This window comes from Clinocottus analis, unplaced genomic scaffold (genome assembly GCF_023055335.1).
Source record: "Clinocottus analis isolate CAN_PGR_092001 unplaced genomic scaffold, fCliAna1.0.p SCAF_13, whole genome shotgun sequence".
In the NCBI taxonomy this organism is placed as follows: Eukaryota; Metazoa; Chordata; class Actinopteri; order Perciformes; family Cottidae; genus Clinocottus; species Clinocottus analis.
This window is the reverse complement of record NW_027175854.1, coordinates 5364684-5391122: the sequence shown is the minus strand read 5'-3', so window position 1 is coordinate 5391122 and position 26439 is coordinate 5364684. Positions and strand designations below refer to the sequence as shown.

General features: G+C 42.3%; 1 protein-coding gene across 1 annotated transcript; it reads right to left on the bottom strand.

Annotated features, from left to right (window-relative positions):
• LOC137784030 (transmembrane protein 132D-like) lies at positions 1-25843 on the bottom strand. Its single transcript, XM_068574442.1, has 10 exons — positions 25774-25843; positions 21620-22547; positions 16464-16610; positions 12675-12846; positions 9938-10081; positions 7244-7452; positions 4233-4413; positions 3954-4067; positions 3657-3848; positions 1-1605 (listed from the first exon to the last, which is right to left on the bottom strand). The coding sequence occupies exons 1-10, from the start codon at positions 25841-25843 to the stop codon at positions 121-123; spliced, it is 3642 nt and encodes a 1213-aa protein (XP_068430543.1). The 3' UTR covers positions 1-120.
• Between the last annotated feature and the right edge of the window lie 596 nt (positions 25844-26439).

Below are 26439 nucleotides of genomic sequence, written 5' to 3'. Positions count from 1 at the left end.
CTTTTTATTTTCTCTCCCTCTTAGTAACTCATACACTCACACACACACACGCACACCCACACCCACACCCACACACACACACACACACCCACACACACACACACACAGACCACAACACACTCACTGGGGCTCTCCTAGAGGCTTGACCACAGGCCACGGCATGTCAGGTAAAGGTAAGTGGGCCTCAGCCGGGACCTGGTGTTGCAGAGTCTGCTGGTTGGCCCAGTTTAAGTCCACGCCATTCTTCTTCAGCGCAGCCAAGTGCTTAATGTCCAGCGTGGTGAAGGTGGTGAACTGGACCTGGTTCCGCTTGCTGGTGGGTGAATGGAGCGTCTCGTTGCGATGCGGCGTGGCCAGCAAGGTGGCTGAACGGTTGGCCATGTGGTCCATGGCCTTTCCCTGAAACTGCTGCTGCTGGGAGCTGTTCCTGCTGCGGCCCAGGGTGGCAGTTCTCTCGGGGACGGCGGGGGCGCTCACGGTGGGCAGGTTGCCCTCCATGTTGCAGTGGCCGATTAAGTCTATAGAATGATGGGACTCCAGAGGGCGGTGAGCCTCACGTTTGAGTGTGGAACCTTGAGCCAGGGCACCTGGGGCAGGAGCGCCATCACCGTTGCTCTCCAGCCACACCCAGTCGTGCTTGTGGTCCTTCGGGTCCCCCATGGGTAACGGGCCTGCCTGTATGGGCGTCTTTTTGTTCCGGAAACAGAGTTTATACGAAGCACAGTTGAGCAAAAAAGCCAAGATAGCTATACAGGAGACCCCAACCAAGGCATACATGCCGATTTCCATGTCCGACATGGCTCTGAATGTCCTAATGAGGTCGCTCTCAATTACTTTCGGAGTTTTAGGAGACTCCTTCTTGGGTGTCACTTCCACTTTAGGAATGTCTTTGTTCGAGGGTGAATTGGGGCTGTCAAGCATGTTCCCATAGCTTCTCTTCTGCCCCTCTTGTTTATTAACTAAACCCATTGTGGTATCTTTAGGCCTGGCAGTGTTCACTGGTGTATTTATGTTCGTTTTGCTTCTAGTTGTAGTGGCAGCCGTGGGAATGGCAGTGTATGAGTTTCTCCTGGTAGCTCTGGTCGTGGTTCCAGTCAACACGACGGACGGCTGCACAGGCTTTGTTGAAAACATGGTTGGGGTGGGAGCGGACTCTCTCTGGTCGGGTACTGTGCTTCTGAACAACCATTTATCCACATATGTGACAGCGCGCTGCGTCGTTTTGAGCTCTCCCACCAATTCTAATGCACCGCCATCAAAATCTGTATTTCCGTCCGCACCAACCTCATTACCGCCACCCCCTCCCGCTGCGACTCTGCCGCTACTCTGGAAGTTGATCCTTAGCAGCCCCGTGCCCACTGCCAACTTGCTTTTCCTCTTGGACTTCTGGCATTCCTCACAGATCCTCATCTCCACTCTCACTAGCGCCCCCTGGCCTCCACCTTCACCGTGCGCCACTAAAAATGTGGACTGGGGAGTGCGGCGTACCGTGGCCACCCCCTCATCGGGGGTAGAGACTGTCAGAGAGTAGATACTGCGGTCGAACAGCTCCAGTGGAGCGACTGTGCTATCACTGAACTGAACCCAACAGCTGACCACTGCTTCCTGAAAGTAAAAAAGAAAGAACTTGGTAATGAAGTAGAAAAGCAGTTCAGGACACAGCAAATCAGTATTCTCCCCTCTGCCTTCAGTGAGAGCTATATTCCCATGATTGTTAATAGCACTAAATTGCCTATGCTAATCTCTTTATGATTACACTCAGTAGGGTGCTATTGTTCCATAGATTATAGTCCTATGAAGTCAGGGTATGAAATATAATTCAGCCAAACTGAATAAAGAAAGTATAATGGAAGCCCTTTAAATAAGAACAAAAAGTGCAGCTACAAGGGTCATATTAAGAGCCAATCCAATCACAGGAATGACCTATTTCCTGTTGCTCATGTGAGCCACTGGGTCGCCACAGACCCATATTTTGGGTTTCAATACATGATGAAACGCCCCGAGCAGAGCATTAACAGCTTGTCATCACAGACACAATTGACTGGTGTTTAGCCCTGGCATGGTTCCAATAGTTTGGTATTGACAGGCCAGCCACAGCCACAGTGTACTGTAGGTAAAGTGAGCTGTCTGCCTCTGCCGCTGTCTCACACGGCATGCTGACCGCAGAGGATGGTCAGGCTGTGAACATATTGAGTTCACGTTCTGAGATGCAAAGAGAAAACACAAATATGATTACAGACTTGAGGTGAATCTGCTCTTTGGTGGGAGTTTTTGTCATGGAAATACACTCTGAAGAAGCCCATCATATGTTTGTTGGACAATTCTTTTTTTGAGAAGACGTGAATAGCACACTATTTGTAAAAGTGTTTTTTTTAAAGCCCCGACTCACGTAGGGTTTACAATAGTGGAGCATAAACTGCTTCTGCTCTGTGCAGGAATAACCTCACCAGAGCAATCTTTTTATGAATGTGGAATAGTGTGGTTATTGCCTAAAACAGTATTTTTTTATTCTTTGCTTTTGGTTTTTGAAAATGTTAAAAAAAAACAAAAAAAACATCTTGGTGCAAGAGACATTGACCAAACAGTGCTTTCACATTTAAATATCAAAATGTAATCAATAACACTGCTGCCTTAATGCCAAATGGTTGTCTATCTCTATGTCTGCCCTGTGATGGACTGGTGACTTGTCCAGGGTGAACCCTGCCTTCGCCCATTGACAGCTGGGATCGGCTCCAGCGCCCCGAGACCCTAAAACAGGATAAGCGGTTCGGATGATGGATGGATCTTTAGCTTTCCAAAAGAATATTCACAGGGTACTACATTTAATGGTAAATCATCATCATAATTTTATTGTACTGCTGTACACTGTACCCTGATGAGTAACTGTGTCATTGAACGTAAAAATGATGTCCCTATAGATTTATTTAACCACACATGCAATGTACGCAATTTATTTGGCTTCAGCCAGAGTATGATTAAGTGTGAAATTAAATCCTGAATCTAAACATTGAGATCAATACTTAAGTCGTATGCACAGGGTTTGATTTGCATGCAGTAAAATCAAATCAAACACAAATCTTTTTTTATAATCTGCTAACAGTACAATAAGCACGTTGGTCTTAAAACGGTCTACGTGGGTGTATATGTTATTTATGACTTACTATACATGCATCTGTGACCGTTTCCAGGCAGGTAATGAGAGGAGGAAGATTGTCAGCGGAAGACACCAGTGAATGCAAATGGAGCTCGCTTGTTAAATGCAAGAAAAAGGGGGATGTTTTAAGATTGAAGACAGGCAACCGCATAGCTACAATGGTAGTGCAGCAGATGACTACAGAGTTATCGAGACATATATGCTCACTGTTTCTACATCTGAATAAAAAGGGAATAAGATTTACTCTGAATCACAAATAATCTCTCAATATGCAACCACACTTTTGTAATCTCATGTTAAATTCAAAATGTATCGTTACATGCATGACTCATTGCTTTTGTTTATTCCTTGTGCCATCTGATTTTCACACTCTGTTGAATGGTTCTTCACATTTTACGTGGCGGGGCTAAAAATGAGTAAAAAGAGATGAGCATCACCACAAACAGCTGAGCTCTGCCCCACAGCGTTATGCTTTGTGTGTTACAATTTTCCAGTTACTTACCTGTTTGAGCTGCGTGATCGTCTCCCGGGCGGTTGCCGTGGCAACGATGGCCCTGTTGCTCCCCGGGCTGAGCTGCAAGGACAGAGAGAGTCCAGAAACCAACTGCACCCCCAGCGCTGTCACGCTCACTTTATCATCCACCACCCGGATGCTCCTCTCAGCCAGGACCGATGATGTAAGAGGGGACAGCACCTGCAACAAGGAAAAGCTCATCCAAACTGCAGATGGATATACATGATCACCATGCACTGCACCTGCTGAAACCACACACACACACACACAAGAGCCATGGCTCACCTGTATGGTAGTAGTGCCCACAGCCCGTCCTTGCAGCACCACTCCGTCCTGCACTCTGGCGACATCCGGATCTGCCACTTTTAGAGAAGACCGAACAAGATTGGTCACATCCACCTGTCGATCAAAAGAGAGAAAAACGCTGATCATAAAGCTATAGCTAAAGCTACGGCAAGTAATGTATGATAATTATTGTTTAGCTGTTTTTGGGAGCAAGAAACTTCAATCACGTCTGGTAAAGATTGGATAACCTGAATTCCTGTCATTGTTAAATGTTTTTACCTGCCAGTCAGGACCCAGGAAGTACTCAACAGGCTCTCCCCCCGTAAGCGGGTCAGGTGGTACATCAGCTTCAGCCTGGGCAATGAACGGTGTTAGCACCCTGAGTGTGGAGTGCTGGTACTGCAGCATGCAACCCCTGCCCTTCCTCATCTCCTCCTCTTCCTCGCTGTCCCATGTCGACCTGACACACAAAGGTAATCAGACACATGACATATGTGAAGCCACAGTCAGGGGTTAGCTTAGCTTAGCATAGCAAAGACTTGAAGCGGAGAGCAACAGCTAATCTGGCTCTATTCCAGGGTTCCACAATTTGCCCACCAGCACCTCTAAAGCTCACAAATTAACATGTTTTTTTTCCAAACTGCTTAACTATTCATTCCATAAGAAAACTATGAATAGCATGTTATTGCATGCTTTGTAATACACACGTATTTACAGATATGTAGACCTTTCTTCAAGCTTCAATAAAATGACTGAATAACTGAATTACTAACTAAAATACACTGAGACTAATTCACAAGAAATATGCAAATTACAAATGTTGTTCTCTCCTTATTTAAATAATGAATGAAAACAAAATCAAGCATTTAATCTGTGATGTGAATTCCTAAATGGTGTTTATAGTTGCCAGCAGAGAGGATTCAGGAACAATACTGGAGACCGCTGGGTTGCTGACGCCTTTGAGGCACAAATCATTTGCTGAGTGACCTTTGCTTCGAAATGAATTTAAGTCGAATTAACCAGGATCCCACAGCCGACTGGTTTGTTTGTGGGTGACAGAGGTTAAGCTGTGAACCATCCACAAACCCCTCAGCAATGATCATTCTGTATAATTATCACAAGCACAGCTGGTCCACCACGCACCGCACCACAGGTGTGCTGTCTGCTGCGGGTGTGCTTTTATACTGCAGGCAGAACACTACTGTCAGGAGCAACAGTCCAAATAAACATCATTATTATATAGCCTCAGGTCAGAGTGTTACACGTGATGGAGATGCTGCTTGAATTAAATAAGTTAGACACAAGACAGCAAAACAAATATTTCCTAAATCCTTCTTCCAACCCACTGTTTGTAAAACGTTGCCAGGCTTCCACCTGCAGAAATAAATTGCACCTATTTTAAGTAAATTCTCTTTATATATTGTTTTGTATGTTCCAAGTTGAAGTCTTTAGAATATCAGCAATTATAGCATCAGAATATATTTAATTGCATTTTTGTACACTTGAACACTCAACATCTTGAGATTCTTTGCCATGGTTACTCAATGTATGTATTAGTTATTTAATAATTAACCTTTAGCCATATGGGACTGTCAGGCAGGTCAAATTCTGTGTTATTATTAGTATAAATCAAATTAGTTATGTGTTAACTGATTACAAGTGTTAACTTCAATGCAAATTATAATGTTTTACAACCTGATGGATGAAAAAGAAAGAAAAGCAAGACTGAGAATGAGTCATCAATTCACAAAGTAACAGAAGTTTGCCCAAAGTGAAGCACCGGTCTATTTTGTTGTTATTAATTAGGAAGAAATCCTAGTTGCATCTCTGCCACAAAGAATGCACATGTCCAACCTTGTAGTGCGCAGTAACACAGCGAGCCTTGCAGAGAACATCCAGCATCCGCATGAGTCACAGAAATGTCACATTTCTGACCTATTCGGAGTATCTGTTTGTGGGTATTGAATGTTATAGGAAATGAAAGCCTCAAAGAGTTTTTACCCTGCCGAAAACAACAGCCCATCAGTCTGCCATCATCGTTAGTATTGAGTGAAAAATAACGACTTTACTGTAAGTATTGAGTGAAAGTCCACTAACCTTTGTCTCCAGGGCAACTGTGTTGCCTTTACAGCGCCCTACTCAGTAAAGCACCAAACAGAAATGGGAGGTTTTTATGACTGATTGTATTTAAAATATACAGACTGATATTATAAACACACCTCTGTGTTTGCTGATAGACAGTGCAAGATCACCACTAACTACAGATTTAATGAATGCCATTTAGCCCTCGAACATTGTGTCAACAAAAACGGATTATTCAAACTCCACAAAAACCCAATGACAGTTATGAATGGCTAACTTAGTATGTATCACCGCAGATGATGCTGTCTCCTTTTAAATATCTCCACAGGGTCAACTGCATAATCCAACTTTTCTATGAATACAGCGCAATCAAATGCATCCACAATACACTGAAACGCTTCAACCAATCAGAGTGCTGCCTGAGGTGAAAGGAGGGAGGGCAGGGTTGGATCGAGCACGGCCGTGTCAAACCGAGATGGAAATACAGTACAACACTTACAAGAGGCGTGTCCGATAATATGTGTCAGAGATTGTTTCCGTTCTAGTTATGACATTTCCTATCATAACTAAAAATGGTCTCGAGCGTCCCTTTCATGGGCATGGGTCCATCTGCTCAATATATGGTGCTGGCATGAAAACGGCACATAAAACACATTTAAGTTGACCAAACACAACGGCAAGCGTACAAACATGTATTCATTATTACTGCAAATTCTTACATTTAGCCCTTTCGGTTTGGATTTAAGTCAGACGACAAAAGTAATGAGTCAATTGTATTAAATTTAGTAGCCTTATTGTTGGGATTAAACAGGAAATTCAAATCAATTAACAGGACATGTTTTGATCTGATTTGTATCCTCATACAATGGTTTGCATCATATCTTACAAAAAGGTGGTCCAGCAACACGTGTCAATGTCCTCTTAAAATAAACTTTCGTCTTCACAGGAAACAACTCGGCGATGTTTATGCAACAGAACTGCTTCGTAAAATTTAGGGAAAGATCGTGGTTTGGGAAAAAATAACTATGAAAGCAGCATTACTCAAATATGCAAAACAACTATATTGAAAAGGTATTTAAACCTTCCTCACACTCATCACCTACATGCTTCTAGAGTATATGTAACTCATACTGTACGCTACCAAGAGCTCTAGGAATAACAGATGTGTAGCAATGCAACTGATTGACCCATAACTGGCCCGGCCTTACCTCCTGCTGCCTGTAATAACAGGGACGCGCCAGCCTTTGATCTGGCTGAGCTCGGGGTCAGCCACATCAATTAGCAAGGGCAGACGGGGCATCCATACACTCATCTCTAGCTGGGCGGTCAGGAAACCGTAGGTAAAGTTGAGCATTACCCTGCTCCTCCCTGTCGTCTCCTTCCCGTTTACATACGCATATTCACATCGCTCTGACACCTGGACAAGGAAGGGAGAAAAGAGAGAAAGACAGGCGAAAGGTGAATGAGGCAACGTCCTGGGGTTGAATTTGGTCCGAAAGCTTAGACAGTCGCATGTCGTTCCCTTCCTTCTGCCAGTCAGTCATTCTAAAAACATCACGATAAAAGGCAAGAATGTGATGTTAAAAGTCGCTTTACTATCACTTTAGAATCACTGGACAAGTTGGGACTGAACTATCGTCTCATGATTTCGTTGGATTCAACTTTCTCTAGACAAAACACAAAGTTTTATTCATGTAAAGCCCTGTGGAAAATGAATAAGAAAGTGTTGGTATAAAAACTGACAAGGAGAGGAGAGAGGGTGAACAGAGGTACCAATGCAAATGAGCAAAAAAAACCTCACAAACACACACACACACACACACATTTTATACATTTCGTACAACTTCCAAAGTCTGGCCAGGGAATCGTACAGTGTTTCTGTGAATGTCATGTAAATTCACGACCAAGGGTCTCTATGAAACTGCCGCGGAATATAAACTACATCTGCCTCCTGACTGTTCCTGTAGTGCTGTACGGTAGGCGGGAGCGTGGCAGCTCCCCCACCAGTGAGAGCAATGAGGTGAGACACAGCAGTTGGTGTGTTTTATTTAAGATTGGAAGCCTATCTCCATTGCCGCCTCACTTATCTTAACAAACCAGTGGCTCCACAGCAGTAATTGGAGGGCACTAGACTGTAGCGTAGAGGGTAGCACAGGAGAGAGGGAGGTGAAGTAGGGGGAGGTGGAAAAAGTGAGGAAAAAAAGCAGAGGGAAGAATGACTTCCACTCCTGTGGAACTCTTAAGGGAGGACAGTCGGTAAAGACATTTTCCCATCACGCACATGGTGTGGGCCAAAATGTCTGATGTCTCCAGTGCCACATGCACTGTCGATGGGGTCAATTGACAGAAAATAAACTCTTCAAGCACTTTTTCAGCTCAGTAATGAGACATGTTGATGAAAAGCAACCCAATCAAAGTCTTTATTTGTCCGACCTACAGTTTAAAATGTTCCATGTTTTAGCAATTCCTTTTTTACTAGTTGGTAGCCAGCCTCCTGTCGACATGCACTGTAGATTGAGATTGTTGCGTCTAAAACAATTTTTAGCATTCAAGGTGTTTAAGAAAAGTGCCTTTAGGTCTTCAAAAGAAATGAGTAGCATAACATCTAAAAACAGTTTTTGAACATCTGTTATAGGCGGTAATGTATGTATTATACATGACCAATACAAGTGAAAAGTGACTAGGGACTTTTAGCTCATTGTTTTAGTTTGTTTTGGCAAAAACATTAGCTGATGAGATTTAGGGGTTGGTGGAGAACAATTTGCTAAATGTGAGAATAGGCAACTGTTTGATTGATCCAGATAACAAGTTCAGAATGTTATAATATGCTAATATGTCAGCCTTTTAGTTGCAAAGCAAAATGTATGTATGTTTCTTTTGCAAGGTCAAACATGCAACCACACAAAACTGTTGCTCTTTCCACCACAACCAATCCTGAATCCTGTGTTAGCTAAATGTAAGAGCTTGTATGTGAATCAATCTTGAATAGAGAATCACTCTTGTGGCAGTTATAGTATAAAAGATGTATTTTGTGGCTTCAATCTTTACCAAATTCTGCTGCAGTGGTTTTGCTCAAAGAGGGGTCAATGACTGCAGGAACAGTAAGAGACCATTCAGAGATACAATAATACCTGGATTAACTTCCTCTACTGATACAGAAAATCCTTACAAACAGTCTCCCTATTTTCATCGCTTTCTCACTCTCTTAAGCTCACACACTTAAGCACACCGCCTCCGCTGCTGTGTCATCTAATGGAAAATCACTTCTTCTCTTGTTTTCTCTTCCCTCTCTCTCTCTCTCTCTCTCTCTCTCTCTCTCTCTCTCTCTCTCTCTCTCTCTCTCTCTTCGCTCCTACCGTCCCAGTAACATAGATCCATTACATGAAGGTCAAATCCCTGTGCTTGCGGACTGAGTGCTGGGATCATGGGCTCAGTCTCAAAGTGCCATATGGAAGAGGCTGCTTTTCTCCAAAATGATACACTCAGACAAGAGCTGGACCTGTTGTGTGTGGTGGCACAGTGAAATCAAATGTCTTGGTAGTTAAACACAATGATTTTCATCTGTTTTTGTGAAATAGTTACATTTTGTATTATCTGTGGAAACTGTAGTGTGCATAAACGTTGCATTAGATTAACTGATACACTCAAATTAAACTCTGTTGAAAAGTCTTCAAATAAACATAAACATCTCACCTTAAACATGCATGTTTAATCCATAATTCTGGCAGTGCAATTGCTTAGGATCAAAACCAAGGTGTATTCTGAGCCTGATCACAAACACTAAATCACTGTATTTTTCCATTAGTGCAGACGTGAAGCAAATACATTTACGAGCAAGACAGAAATGATTACAGTAAGTATTTCCATCCCGGTTGATGAAGAGTGTGGGTAAATTGATTTACCTTGAGTACATCCTGCTGTGTAGACCTACAGCTGGTGTAGTTGGTCACATCGGTGACTGAGCCATCGGCCTCAACAGCCAGAGTTTTCAGAGGCACCGACACCGTTTCCCCCGTCAGCACAGCAGTATTCAAGATATCAGTGTTCTGTGCAGAAAGGAGGGCCCCGTTAAGGAATGGAACCATCTTGCAGATGCATTATTACATGTTTTAGTGTACTTTATAGGTTGAAGGCTGAGATTAATTCTTCTTCCCCTTCTTAATAATAAAAAGTATTCAATGTAATTATGTTGAAGGTATATTATACCTTTCTGAGGAGCTACTGCCTGAGCCCAGAGGCAACTGGTAATTGAGCTACAGGTTAACTTGAACTTTTGAAACTCTGGGTAAGAATAAAACATAACAGAAAGTCTCTGAAACCCAAACCGTCAACTAGCCTGCTTTGTTATAATGATGAAAGAGTCTAGACAGAATTCCGGCTTTAGACACTTAACTGACTGTTTGACAGAAAATGAACTGCCAATTACTTTGCAAATCGTTGAAGTCAGTTTTCACAGAAAAAACATTTCATGGTGGCAGCTTCACAAATGCGAGGATTTGCTTGCAAAAGAGTATCTTTGCAGCGTGGTGTTAGTACTTTGACCAATCATCACGATGCGTATGGGGGCAGGGAGGACAGGCAGAGAGTGCTACTGTAACAAGACTAACGGAGATTAAAACACTTGCTGGATCACAAACTTGATTCGTTTAAATCACACTGATGCAACATGACTGGACAGATGGGCTCAAAAGAAATCTCTCTGTGATGATACGATACATGACATGTCTGTCCCTCACAAACTCACACACCTGGAAAATGACTCCTCGTTTGTGCCGTTTTATCCATATTGCAGATTTAAAGACTCATTTAGCCATCGTGTACAGTACATCTTTAATCAATGTTGAGCAGCAGCTTAGCTTATATACATCAAGCCTGATGTAGCTTTACTCTTACACTTAAACTCCTCCTCCGACATGGATTTACAACTACTTTGCAGTTTACAAGACCTCTGATAAGGTCTTTTTAATCTATTATAGGTAGAAGCTGTGTAAGTGTAAGGAGCTCTGGGTCATCAGCAGGTTTTTTTTCTTCCTCCTGATGCTTGTGGATAAGACAACACTCGGCAGATGTTCCCCGGCAGCTTCATATTCTGAACTCTGTCGGCCTGACAGCTGCCGACCGCGATTCAAAAAGGACATGCTCTAGTTCAGACCCCGACACTGACCCAAACATAAGCCACCGCATCGTGGGTATAGCACAAAATCGGAGAGACACATCAGCACTATATGATGCTGGCAGCGCCTAACTGAGAGACCTCGACTTCCGATGTTTTCCGCTAGCTCCACGGTAATCTGGCTCAGAGTGATCAAGTAGTTCAGCTCAGTTTTAAATCCAGTTCTTCTCTGAAAATAGTGTTATCCTTAAACTCATTTGTAAGCCTTGCTATTGTGCATTCTTTCTTTCCTTCATTTACTTGTTAATTTAGTGAGTCTAAGTGCTGCATCCGTTCTAGGGTTATCTGTGAGGGATGAACACGTCATTAACATGGGTTGAACATGCAAACACCACAAAGGAAGGGCAGAAAATCAAACACACACACAGCCGCCTTTGCTGCCAGGCAAAAATGTCCAATGCATTTCCTTTACTTCCGTTCAATATTTCCAGTGATGTGCAGTTTTTGTATGTTTACACCTGAGGTGGTGGAGTGCATAGCATGTGGTTGTAACAGTTATTTGTTCTGTTATAAACATAAAGCTACAACAACTTTACTTTCAAGGAAAAAAGCCCTAGCCTGTATATGAAAGAAGTCAATTCACTCCACAGTTGAGGAGAAACTGTTTGTCACTGACAGCATTCACATGAAGAAAACACAGAGATGAAACATATTTGCTCCTTATCGTATATTTGATTCATGTTGTTTATTGCACCATGAAATAGCTTACTGAATCTGCTATCAAAGACAGACGTGCACCTACTGGAGCTTGTAATTTATGATGGTTACATTCAAATGTAAAGGTTTCTGAGACAAAAGAACATACAGTAGCAGCAGGGAATCCGTCAAGGCATCAAAAGAAATGTCCACGTGTCATTAATAATAAAATGTCTTGGTGATTTGAAACTTATCGAACTGTGCAGTGCAATCATTTGAAATGAAGTAAAAATAATAACAAGACGAGCTGATAACATGGCGGTATTTGGATTCACTTTAAACGCAACAATTCATCGTATGAACAGAATGTGCGTGGGTTTTGTTGGATGAAAACAAATAAGTGGACATTTCTTTAAGGAGGCCAATGACGTCAGAGTTTGAACTCATCCAGATGCTGCAACAAAGACTGGAACATCTGTACGACCACCGGATGTAACGCTCTTCTCTACACCCAGAACACCCTGACCTTTTCTCACGGACTAAACTAACTTAAAACTGTGAATTTATGATCGTCTCCTCTTGTTTTATGATTCGAGGGAGTCATCAGGAAGTACAGTGCATGAAATTCCACCTGCAGCAAAGCCAAGTGGCCTGGTGCCTGTAACTAACAGATTCTCCCCATCCTTTGCACACTTTCCTCTTTCCGTGAACGTCAGGATCAATAACATTGCAATAGATCATGTACTGCGCAACCTGCGGGTAATGCAGTGTTTCTATGTCAGTTAGTATTTTTTCAACGACACAGAAATGAATACAGTTATTGTCCTCACCATGACCAGAGGTGCCAGCCCCACATAATCTCTCTGAGTTGTGTAGATCCGCATTATGCCCACATCTTTGAGGTTTCCTGGCAACTCCAAGCGCCAGGAGATCATCTGACTCTCAGCCTGCTCTGAAACAGCTTTTGGCACAAAGTCCAGTTGTAAAACTTCCAGAAGACCCCTGTTTAGAGATAGCATTTTAAAATACAACAGGTTTAGACAAGTCAAAGCAAGCCATGACTTGTAAGATGGCCAATACAGCCACAAGTGGCTCATTGTGATAACATGACAAATGCTAAAACATAGTACAACAGTAAAACAAAAGGGGTTTTAAAGAGTTCATAAGTCAGTGAACTGAGTAATGTCAGCAACCCCACACACTCTAGCAAGCTAGCATTAGCCACCGTGAGCTACTGGACGCACCAGACCAAGTCCTGTGAGAACCTCTGAGCGTCTGAAGTTGAGTACGGGTGGCTTTAATGCTTATTAGTTCAGTGTTTAATACATAGTATAACAATTGTGTTGTTTTCACATTTACTATTTATTCAGACTTATAAGTAGAAAAAAAAGCATGGCTATGTATTTTTAGAAAATACAATATGAAAACTTTTGTTGTGGAGAGTGATGACACATGAAACTTAGCCTTTGCCCACATACGGTTCAAGTTGTGTCACAACTTGGAGGGGATTCATGGTGATTGCACAATGAAGCGATGCAGTTAAAAACAAGACAAGCCGGTGACATTTGAACAAAAACAGAATGTTTACCTGTCTAATATTTGTTATTGTCATATTTTACTTTTTTTTTTATAGAACACTGGTGTGAAGAAATAAAGATCTTTCATTGCAGAAAGATCTGATATGAGCTGTGAACTCTCTCGCGGGCCAAGTGGGAGAAATGTAGATATTTGTAAAGAGACTGCCTGTGGAAATTAAAAAGAATTATTGTGAAAAACAAACTGTCGAGTTTAAACCAAAAGTGAGCGCAAGCCACAAGAGGTCTCATTTCCATCAGCTGATGGAAGAATGAGGTGAGAGTGTGGAAGGAAGATTAAGTGAGCCAGCAGAGACTTGAGCCATTTGAGTATTCTGGTCAAAGGATTGTCAAAGAAAAGGCATGTGATGTTATTTGATGCTGGAGAGAGTACCTGCCAGTAGGAACAGATCAAAGCGGGGAAAGTGCAGAATGTGAATGGAGCTGTGGCACTTTGAAGTGAAGCAAAACTTTGCATAAAGCAAAACAATGAACCTCTCCCGTACATGGCTAAAACTCACATTTTACAAATGTACATAGAAAAAAACATACAGAAACACTGACGCTCTATCAACAGGAACGCAAGGAGTTTGCCTGTGAGCGTTGGACTGTGTGGTTCGAGATTAAAAGTTCTGATCGCAGATATTATAAAATCCAAAACTACTTATTATGAGTGTGAAACTATGGCTGATGCTCCAGGCGGATTTCAAGCTGCAATTCAAGCTGTGTTCAAGGATCTCCCAAGTTTCTCTCCTCTTGATGGCTCCTCCTGCTCACAGAGGGTCACTGATACCACGTTGAAGCTCCTCAAAGAGAAACTTCTGCCGAGTCACTTCACTGACAACGAAACAATACCTCACAATTTTAAAAAGGTTGAGTTTGGGAAATGTGCTTATTTGCTTGGCTTCGTTGAAAGCAAAAAAAAATATTTAACCCTAGAAAACTAAGGTTGGTTGATTTTCACCCGAGTGATTGTGGTTACGTTGTTTTCCTTGTGTTGCTTTTGTCTGAGCGTGGGTTTTTGTGTAGCGTCATGCTGCTCACTCTCTCTGCTCCAATCCCTGTGTTCTTCGTTCGGGTGATTTTCATCCAAAGACAGTGATAGAGGGTGAAAACCTTTCGGATGGGTTTTACTATTGAAGGGAGACTTTTCCTTCACAGAACAAGACTCACATGTCCCTGGAACGGATGGACAAATGAACAAGTTCATAGTTCCATTATTTATATTTTTAGTCATGTTTTAATGTCAATTCCAAAAATACCTGATTTTGAGCCTAATTTAAAGGTTTCCCCCCCCCCCCCCCCCCATCCTATGCCCCCTGTTTTTCGTTTTTGAAGAAGTTCTATAGGGTAAAATAAAAGATGAATACTTCAATTTACCTTGTTTTATTGTATTTTTTTAGCAGGTACATTATATCGGGTAAAATATACCTAACGTTAGTGATGGTGTTACTATTTTAAATGTTAGTGTTCTACCAGCATAGTGTTGATGATCAGGAGACTAACTTCATGTGGCGTCATGTGTGTCTGGGCCAAATTTACCTGCCAGCATATATAACATACCAAACCCTATGAAGTCCAATAAAAATGTATACTAAATCTCATTTATTCTTGTATTTTCTTCAATAAAAATGGACTGATTTTAAACTGATAGAAATGATTCTGAGAAAATACTGCGAGAGAGTGAGACCGAGAAACATAGAAGGGGTTAATGTGCCTATTTCCTGAAAATCTATCTATTAGGGGGGACTTTAAACCCCCGGACGTATCATCACTTCAAAGCACAGTGGTGGGAGTACGTGTGTGGGCTTGCATATGTGTCTGTGTGTGTGTGTGCGTGCGTGCCTGTGTATGTGTGTGTGTGTGTGTTTCCTGGTAGGGGCTCAGCACAAGGGATACACAACTTGGAATATCTCTCCTTCCTAATCTCCCCTTCTGAACGTGCAAGCGCTTAAGCCTGGATAACGTAGCCGTGATTATGAATGATTACGCATAAGTGGGTCGGGCGGCCGGCGGCTGCTGTGTGGGCGGGAGGTTGCTGGGCAGAGGTGGCTGCTGGTGTGTGCCGCCACCGCCAACGTCAAGCAAAACTGTTCAAAGCAACTGGTGCATATCAGATAAATCACACTAACGTGCTATATTCCTTCGCAATGAAGTCAATAGAGGTAGAAGAACTCAATTGGATTTTATTTTCGTGGAGATGATCACTAATGGGACCAGGAATTCAGTCTTTATTTTTTAGTAAATGAAGTTCCTACTGTACCACCTCATTTATACCACGTGACAATCAAATAAAAACTGAGGCGATTGAGATAATGTATTTAAGACGTATTTTCGGAAAATATCATGACAATCAAAGGAACTCAGGAAGCTGAGCTTTCCCAATTATCCGTCTTTTATTTTTGAACATCGCTGTGTCTCATTAACCTCTTCATTGCATCCTAATGAAAGCTAAACACAGCTGGGGACTGATGATTCAAACAACACAAATAATTACTCTCAACTGTTTGTATGTTGCTTTGTGTTTTTTTTCCATTGCGATGTTTTTACAGCGTTGTTGTTTCTGCAGGATCATCGTAATATTCTGCTGATTTTAAAAGTGTGGATTGCAAATCTTAACGGAAGAAATCCTTCACAGGACAAGGTCTGCAAAAATCAGAGAGGGAACACATTTTATAAACTCATTTCTTCGAATGCTTAACGTTGGAGATGTGCGCGGTTACTCTCTTACCTCTGCTGAAAAATAAGCAAGTCTTCTAGATAAAAAAAAAAAACGGATGCTGTAACAGTCTTTTACACAGAGAAAAACTAATGTGCTTTACTTGACTGCTTATAGTCCTGACATTACTGTGTCCAAGGCCAGAAATAATTATATTTCCTGTAAAGCGTCACATTGAAGAGGTGTTTTCATGATAAACGATTGAATTTCTTCATGGACGGAGGAACAGTTTATTGACACTTCAGAAAATATATAGAATGAGAAACAAAAACAATTGACAAAAGATTACATTTTTTTTTTCATGCGTGGAGAAATACAAAACTGACCTCTTTGCGGTGACGGCAACCTTCCTCTGGCAGACAACGGAGACGGTGTTGGGAGTCGCTTCTCTGCCAGGCTCCACTCCGACGTCCCACAGCGCTGAGTCACTGGGCCGCGCCACGCTGAATGACAGGCCCGCTTTAACTGTTGCCCTGCAGTTAATAGATGAATAAAAAATGAAGGACGTGATCCAGTTAGTCACGAGACGTCTCATTAACCCGCTCACGTTTGATGCCAGTTGCGGAAAGAAAAAGACTGAAGAAAGTTTCATGTGCTGTACTTTGTTCCGGTGTAGTTTATAATTCTTTGAATACAAACTCAAGTGTCACTATACCGCAAGCCCATATTGTGCAATGTGAGCTGTACAGGACACATTACAATGCAGTGTAATGATGTTTGATTAAAATATATACTATACTTGTGAACATCTAAATAATGATAGATGCGTCGTGTACGTGTGTGCTTTTTGTAGTCGTCCATGTTGTTCCTAACGAGGCGAATCACCCACAGACGGATGTGTCGGAGGCTGATGTCGGACTGAGAATTAGCAAGGGTATTTATTCCCATTAGCCCTGGGGACAACTGGGAATGAGTTAATCAGACACACACATCACTCTGCTCGGAGAGATAGAGGGCTTATTGTAAATAATGTGAATGGACCACACAGTAGTGGAGGTCGGACAATCACAAAGCCTTTGTTTTTTTTAAAGCAGATGTCTCTCCACTAAATCGTTGCGTCAAATATCATTGGATAGGGTCACAGAGCGGTTATTTAAGTATTAGGCTCAAAAGTGAATTGAGGGACACCAAACGCGTCTGCTCCTTGTTTAAAATTCAATGAATCACTAATCTGCACTCACACAGACACCCAGCTACAGGGGGGAGCCCTGCGTGTTTCCAAAACAGGCCAATTTCCTCATGGTCGGGATTCAACGAGGTGCTGGAAAAGTTCCAGGGGGAATTCAGCTCATGTTCACTCATGAGCATCACTCAGCTCCCGCGGCATTGTCGGCGGGATATTCACGCTGAGAATGATTTGAAAAACCTCAACCTTGATAACGTGGCATATTCGGTTTGCAAACTCCGAATGCCGCTTGATTGAAGTCGCTGAAACAATCTTGAGAAGATGTGTGGCATCCATGTGACAACGGGTAGACTGTGGCCATGAGGGGATGATTATTTTCAGAATAAGACCAAAAACAAAGACAAAAAGTAAACACTCTCAAAATGCCATTAAAATGTAGCCGCTTTTCCCATCAATTGATACCGGGAAGGATGGATATAGACATTAATTGTGTCAAATTCAATGACAGGCACAAATATAAGATGTATTAGGTGTCTCAGTTTGCTTCTTGCTAGCAGCAGCCCTTAACCCATCAACTCCAAGGTGATATATTAAATGAATATACCACTAACAAAGACTCAAAAAGAAGATATAATTAATGTAGAAAGCTTCTTTCTTTACACAATTTGCTGCTCAGTAACCCCGCTACTTTACAGCAATCAGTCTGTCTTTACATCTGTTTCAACAACCTGTAGCGTCTCATTTCAGCAGCAAAACAGAATCTCAATAGCTGAATCATATACCAAAACTGTCGGGCGGAGAGAAACTTCTATTCTAGTCCTGCTACAATAAGGGTCAGTATGCATGCCCTCATGCTCAGCGCACACTTACAAATACTGATTTGTAATCAAACAGCAACCAGACTGATCAATGACCATTGAGACAGGGTCAAGGTCAGAGTTGTTTGACAGACAAAACACAGTATGCAAGCGAGTACACACACACACACACACACACACACACACACATACACACACACACACACACACACACACACACACGCACACTTGGTCCTTGGAGGAAATTGACAAGCTAACATTTCAGCAAATGCTGGATAGACGTGAGCAGAGATCTGTTTCTGGATCGAAAACCTTGGCGGCAAAGGCCAAATTTCTACATTTGCATTTAAAATGGATGTAGATTTTATCGCACAGACAAAGCAAGCGGATCTTTTTTGTTATTCCGACACAAGATTGTGTTTCACTTTTGAACAAATAACATACCATACAATTGTATTGTGACATACAATAAATATGTGTTTTTCCCAATCATGATCTCACTGAGCTACCTACAACCATTGACTCTTTTGCTTGCTGCTTGTCCAGCTCAGCATCACAGTGACAAAAGCACCTGATGACCATCCTTCCCATGGGTACAAGCCCCTTCAACGAGCTCCTGTTGAGCGTGGAGGAGCAGTAACTCAATGCCAGAATTTCCCTGGATCACTGAGTTTCTCGCCTACAAGGAGACAAGATACTCCCCGTGGAGAAACCTCATTTCGGCCACTTCTGTCTTCGCTCTCTGTCTTTGTCAGTCACTGCCCAGAGTTCATGACCACAGGTGTGTGTGGGGGAGGGGATCAGGGGAGCAGAATGGATATCGACCGGTAAAGTTAACGATTCTTCAGTGCTGTTTTACCAAACCCTGTCAATCTCTCCTTCTTTAAGAAGGTGAAAACTGGAGCAACTCTGTTGTTTGTCTACTCATTTCTCAGCATTCATGTCAGAAAGGATGAAGGACTTTTTCTTTTTGTAAATAAGTGCTCTGTGGATATTGCATTTTCTGTTTCTCTCAGATATTCTGTTGATACTTCAACACTGTATATTTTTACATATCTGATGTTACGCCTTCTGTTCTTTTTTTTACCTGAATGTGAGGCCACACAATGTTTACTTTTCAATCCGATGACATAATCATATTTCCATATGACTGCAATTTTGAGAATAGATGATTTTTAAGGAATAAACGTTGTGTTTACAAGACGTCTGTGCGCTTAACAGGTGCGTCTGATGGCCTTGCAAACCACACACACAAACACATCTGCATGGTTAATCCACCATCTCTCCCTTAAAGGGTTAACCACTTGTTTCATTTTCAATCAGAGTCGCAGATTATCTGGCCTAACCCTGCTGGAGTGGACTCAATCTTGGGCCAAAGCGTGAAGTAGAGCAGGGATTTCTCCCAGGAGGAATCAATCACTTTGCCAAGCTCCTCACTACGAGCCTTCACTTGGACTTAACCACTGGACTCAGTCCCCTCTTCTTGTTCAATCTCATTCTGGATGTGGCAGAAGGGCAGAAATACACGGACTGAAATCACTGACCTGACAGGAGGGACTTCTTGGTGCGGTCAGTGAGTCAGAGTTTGGGGGAGTCAGGTGGAGGGGCTATAAATCCTTCCAAATAGTCAAAACAACTGCAGATGTCGAAGGGTCAACATCTCTCTACCAAATATTATTCACGTAATTTCAACAATGTCAGCAGAGCTACATTCAGGTCACTGGGTCTGTGTGTGCACGCATGTGTGGACAGACGACAAAGGGTTGGCTGACACACAGCCAAAGGTTTAACTATGGGCCCTTTTGGATTAATACACATATCTTCACATTTCTCTCCATTTGCCTGCGTCCCGCTGCAGATTACTGCAGGGGTTGGCATGTTGCTTGCAGCATGATATCACTAAATCGTGGGATTAAGAGAAAAATGTGTCTTGTGTTGACAAAAAAAAAAAACAACCATTAAGCTTAGTAAAGACTGGAAACGCAAACCTCGCCGTAATGGCTTTACACTTCACTGATCTGAAGCATTCTGATAAAAAAAACATTTTTACACCACTCAGTGTTGTGCATCAAAAGGCAACAAGTACAAACTTTTAAAACAGATTGAACTGCTGGTGTCGGGGCTGCTTTCATATTGACTCCACTTTTACCTACAGGAGTGAGGAAGATGTTAGGTATTTGTTTTCCTGCTCCATTAAATTGATGCATTATTTATGAAGTCAAATACCCAGAGAACCTTGTTGAAACGTTCGTGGGATGTTGAGATATGGAAACCGGTGAATCATTTGCCAATTATTTCCCTGTTTATGGAAGAGTGCTCTCCATAACTCCCCCACTAACTGAGAAGTTGAAGCAGACAGGACAGAACATGTCAGTAATTTATAAAGCCAGTGAAACTGGCAAACAACACAAGTCATGTTGGCGCTCTAGCATTTTACTGAATGGCCTTGATGGCGAGCCCCCATCAGTATTCAAGTGCCTTAAGTAACCATTTAAATGCATGGAGCTTATCATTCATGGAGATACTCAAATATACTGTTCATCGTGGTGATTCAACTTGGTTTCAGTCTATTTTTCTGCTTCATATGTTTCAATTAAATTTTATGTGACTCCTCTTAAACTCGTGGCCTCTGCAGACTCAGCAACATAGTTGAATAATTTTTATGTTTTCTGTGAATGGCATCTTAAGCTAAACCCTCGATAGCTTTATTTTAGTCATGTATTGTAGCCACAATGGGATAATGACATACTGCAGTATGTAATGTGGATATCCTGCTCCTGTGTAATATTACTTTATTGCTTACCAAAGCTGCAGGTACAGGCAATAGCAGTCAGACGAGCTATTAGCTAACCAAATCTGACAACATCATCACCACAATACATGCAAAACAACTGGCATGAATCATTTTAAGTGGGTCTAATCATGCCTCCAGAATAATACATGAATGTTAAAACTGACCAAATCATTTCATACATAAGTCAGGACTATAGACATACGATTTCAGACTTTGGTCACAAAACTGAAACTTAACTGCTAGGAGAGTTGACTCACTTGATGTAAAGATTTAATTTGATGGAGGAAACAAACCACTCAGGTCCCATGGTAAAATAACCAGGATAGCACTATACAGGTCTCGTATAGCCTCACACTTTGACAACTTTGATTAAAAAATGTTTGAACCAAAAAGACAACTTGAAATATCCGACTCGGACTTGCACGAAAATACTACAAAGCCAATGTAAAATGTAACACTAAAGGCCAGGTCCAAAACCAAACCGCTAAAAGGCTAAAAAAAATCCACCTGTCAGTACCTGACAGGTGGCTCACTAATCAACAATTTGTGTCTTCTTGTCAGCTTTTACAAAGAGGTTATGCATCAGAGTATGTCTTAGCCTTGAGGCTTCAATGTCAGGCTCAGAGAAGATTTAGAAAGTCTCTGCTCAAGGCCAAGAAATAGTCCGGCACATACCACCCTGTTAAACCACAACAAGAATATTTCTATATAATTCCTGATAAAGAAAAAGTGAAGGTCTCTCACCTGAGAGTAAATGTTTCCAGGGTAGATGTGCTCGCCAGGAAGACATAGAAAGTTGCAACGTCTGTGGCCTTCAGGGGCTTGGAAGAGGTCTGGATCACCAAGGCGCCTCCCAGCCTCAGTCGAAAATAGGTGGGGTTCCCTGGCAGAGTTTTGAGCAGATTGACACTTCCTATTCGCCTCATTGGTGTCCCTGACCCCCCAGAGTCTCTTCCTCTTCCGACTCCTAGACGTTGCAGGCTATCCTGCGGGACACACTGGCCTGTCCGATCCCTCCGACTCTGGAAGTAGACCTCCACAAGGTTCCCCTGAAGCCCCTTAATTCCTTCGGTTCTTCCTGCTTCCCTGCTCGAGCTGCCTGACCGGCTGCCTGAGCTGAACCAGGCCGGTTCTGGTCGAAGCTGTGCCACACAGAATCCACCCGGAAACACCAGGCACGCCCCGCGCACTTCCCTCGTCTCCCAGAAGGCGTAAGCAGTCACACATTGAGCTCGGTCCTTTGCCTTGGCTCCAGCGCTTTTCCTGCCATCGTCGTCTTCAGACCCCGTCCTTTCTTGCCCAGCAGTGATGTCATTTTCCGTGGGCATGTGGAAGAGAATTTTGACAACAGGGGATGAGGAACGAACCTTGCGGACCAAAATGACTGGCAGGATCCTGCGCCCACTCAGGAGCAGGTCTGGAGTAATCGGGGCATCCACACTCAGGGGGCCGTATGAAGTGTTGACAGCTGGCTGGAGGAGCCCAGCGCTTTTACCAGTAATGAGAAAAGTCTGAGTCTGAGCCTTCAGGCTGGAGTTCCTAGATGACTCTGGACTTTCCTGCCTCAAAAACACATGATCCACATTGAGGACTTGAAAGTTGATGGTGGGATGAACTGGCGATAGGGTGGAGGATATCCCATTGGCCACAGTAACCTTCTGGTTTTCAGCAACTGGGAGGGGGGGGGAAATTGCAAAGAGAGATTAGCACATTAACGATTCTACCGCTGCTTAATCTCAACATTTTTAGTGTTTGGTTTACAGTTGCCACTTACAAAATCGTGAGGAACGTAAGAATTGAGACAAACTGGAGAGTGAGAGGTAAGGCATGAAAATGATCGCCATTTGATAGTGCATCTAAAACTGGCCAAAAAGACCGATTTATGGGCACTTTTGAATGTGAAATGTGTAAAAATAACTCTAAAAGTGATTACAGCAACATTTAGATCATTAATTCATGGCACCATCATAACCGCTGTTTAACGAAGAACATGAAGGGCTTTTGTAACAGTTTTATGCACAGCACATTTTTGAGCACACTATTCCTGTCTCTTAAATTTAAAGAGGCTATTTAAATGAACCTGAGCAAAGCACTGCGAAAACCAAAAGTCTTCCAAAGTGATTCACTTCTATGAATAGAACAGGCTAATGATGGCGCTCAATGTAGTTGGACTGATGGAAAAGGACACAGTGTTTCCAAGGGCATAAAAAATATCCAGATGGTAAGAACTATCGTGAATCCACAGGTCACACATTAGATGTTCAGCCAAATGACAAACTGCTGCTAAATGGCTCAATTTCAGGGAATTAAACAGATTACATTCTCCATTGTAGTTATTATTGTCGCACTAAAACAAAGATGTACTATGTGTTTAACTCATATGTGGTAGTATGTGTAACAAAGTTATGCCCGCGCTTCAAAAGAATTTCAATGTATCTCCGCTCTCAACAAACTACTTCTATGCGACGCAATAAAGGAAATGTCAAAGGCAGTGCCTGAGTGGTAAAAAGCCTCGCTTGTAACTTCCATAAGATGACAACAGGATGCCGCATGTGACAGCTTCCACCTCCTCCTGTCAAAGACCCGTGGTAATTTGCCCTCCTCCGTGTTCAAGTGCTTCAGAATTAATGTGCAAATTTGATTTTCTCCCCCTCACAAATATTATTTATCCGAAGGCAAATGTAAGGCAAGATAGAACCTCCCACCACCCCCGAATGTCTTACAAGTGATGCATCATTATTTTCTAAAAAAAAAATGTAACCATATTACATGAATACATCTGTACCTAAATCAATTTTCTTTCTGGAGGTAAGGAAAAATGTCAGATCTTATATTTAAAAAAATGTATTCATAAACACACGGGTGTTCTTTGGATTCTAGCAAGAAGACGGACACCTAAAGGAGTTTCACATTAAAAGGCCAAAGAAGATATTGGTGGGTACACGTCATATTCACATGATAGCTGCAGAACGAAGGCAAACCAAAAGTTAAATTAAATGCAATACAAAGGTAATCCAATTATACATCTATGGTTTAATTCATATCTGCTGCTATAAATCTGTATATCTGCGGCTGTGAGAAAAATAAATTGAATCGTCTAATTTGTAAACTGCCATTTTACGAGACATTACTAAGGACATGACGGTTTTTTTTTAGACCCTTTGAAATAGGCCTCAGGCCAATGCTCCACTAATTAGATTTGTGTGATGATCCAGATCTGATATTTTCACTTTTAGACGATTACTGACTTTTAACCATAAACAGCATATAAAAGTTTTAAAAAAAAACATAATCAAAGGACTTGATTCACAATCATACAGTTACACAGTAGGATTAATAAATCCATTTAAGCTATTTCTTGTGAATGCTAACTACGGATTTAAATTAGACAACATTTATTTGGGAGAGGTTTGTGCTTCCTTGTTTATTGTATTGTCAGTGTTCTCCTCTAACTAGCAGGAGGTGGGTGTCTGTATACTTTCAGTTCACTTGTAAAAATGTGACATTAGCTGACCCATGCACAGTTATAGATTGGCCGATACTGTCTCAAGGTTGTAAATCCATCTTGTTAAGATTTATCCTCATGAAGTGGGCTCGATCACGTCTTAAGTGGATACTGCAGGTCAAAGCAGTTCATGGATTGAAGAAAAGGAATAGAGCGAAATAATCCTCAAACTGATTCAAACCCAGTCTGCAACACGGCTGACTATAATGTGACTATGAAAGGACATGGTTCATAATCACATACTCACATTGAAAGTAATCCACACACGCTCACATTGCCAGAAAAGAGTAAGATAACAGTAGCTTTAGCGGCAGCCTCTGATATAAGATCCATAATTAATCCATTGCTGATATACACTGCTATGCATCAGTGAACATACCATGTACTGATCGGATGTCAATTTGGCCGAGTCGTGACTGGATCCCCTGAAGTATCGTGTGACATTAGTAGCACTAGTGGAAATAATATAAACCACTTTTGTAAATGTAAGTTCAACCTCAGACGGACTCGTTGCCACAACAGGCGGCGCATCTGTGACTGGACTGAGGGATAAGGCTCACATTAATATTCATGAGTCCCATGCAGAGAAGGTATCAAAGGCTGAATTCTATCACTTAGACACAAATTAAGAGCACGGCTGCACTGTTGGGTCCTGCACGAGCAGGACTGCAGCAGTCACAGGCATAATGTGTGGATGGTGACACAGGCACACTGAGATGTCATGTGCAGATATAAACGCAGGCAATCTCAGAAAGTAGTCTTTCGCAGGATATCGGTATCACGTAGAGACAGACAGATGACTGTGACTGCATAGCTCCCAATGCAGGTTATCTTTAAACAACCAGAGAAACAGCTGTGCAGCCTCGGCTTCAGGCCTCTTTAATCCCACAGATGAGGCTTCCTGATGCACACTGGAGAGCATGCTGTCACTTTCATTTAGACAGAGGGGCAATGAAATGGACAGAGGTAGTCACCACAAAACACGTTGCTTCTGAATAGTTTTAAAATCCCCACGTGAACATTTTCCAAACTGGTTCTATATTTTTTAAAGGCCCTTCTCCTCCGAATGCAAACATAACTCATAGTCGTTTGGTGGGCCTACTTTAGTTTGAGCTAACAATAGGCTAAAAGAAACGGCTGCACACTGTCCTAGTTTGTGCATATATGAGATTATACAACACTGTAATAAAGGGGACAATGAAGCAAATCGTGTAAAACAAGCACAGGAGCATGTTTCATCTCCATTAATGTTCCCACTGTCAACACAGCTGGAGCCTGAGGCGTCTTCCAACCCAGTTATTTCTACACATGTGAAGACGGTCTGCTCCAACACACATGAGCCAACAGATAAAGGAAAAATAAAGAGTTCGCCAACAGCCATCATATTTCTCACCTTTAGCAGCAGTAAGAACAGCCACTGCGACGACTGGGAACAATGAGCGGAAGGGAAAGTTGAGCATCATCTCAGCAAAGTTGCGGGTGCTGCTGCGCCCTGCGCGGCGCACCGAGTTGCGCTTTGGCGACTGAAAGCAAGTGACCAGATTGACCGACGTCAGGTTGTCCGGAAGAGCTCTACTTCTTCCAACTCCAGAGGATCAAGTAAAAACAAAATGCTGGGTTACGTCCTCATCCACGCACAGCTTAATCTTGTTGCATGTGGGATAGTTTTGGGATATGTTTCGTATTTTCTTTTGGTTCCTCTGAGTGACGAGAGGGATGATTTCCTCCGGGAGCGCGCGGCGCGAGCTGGCACGGCAGGACAGCAACAGGCACGGCTATTCCCATGATAGAAATGAGTAAACATGTGCCCTGGTTCAGATTAACAAACCACGTGGGTAATCGCCGGTAGGGGAAGAGCTGCGAGCAAATTAAATGCACATGAGGTCAAGGGGATCAGTGGTTTCTCTACGACTCATTTTAATGAAGGGCGAGAACACATTAAATCCTTTTTTTTGTGTTTGTTTTAACTGTATTTAAAGTTGTATTTGTTTTAATTCAAGGACGTTAACAATACACTAAGTATGCGTTTGTATTGATTGAGGACTATGTGCCAGTTCTT

Excerpts from the sequence above, each read along its gene's own strand:
- LOC137784030 (XM_068574442.1), bottom strand. The coding sequence starts at position 25,843 with ATGATGCTCAACTTTCCCTTCCGCTCATTGTTCCCAGTCGTCGCAGTG. Across the intron at positions 12,847-16,463 it reads GTTGCCGTCACCGCAAAGAG|GGGTCTTCTGGAAGTTTTAC; the intron begins GTCAGTTTTGTA and ends ATCTCTAAACAG. Across the intron at positions 4,068-4,232 it reads TCCTGGGTCCTGACTGGCAG|GTGGATGTGACCAATCTTGT; the intron begins GTAAAAACATTT and ends TTTGATCGACAG.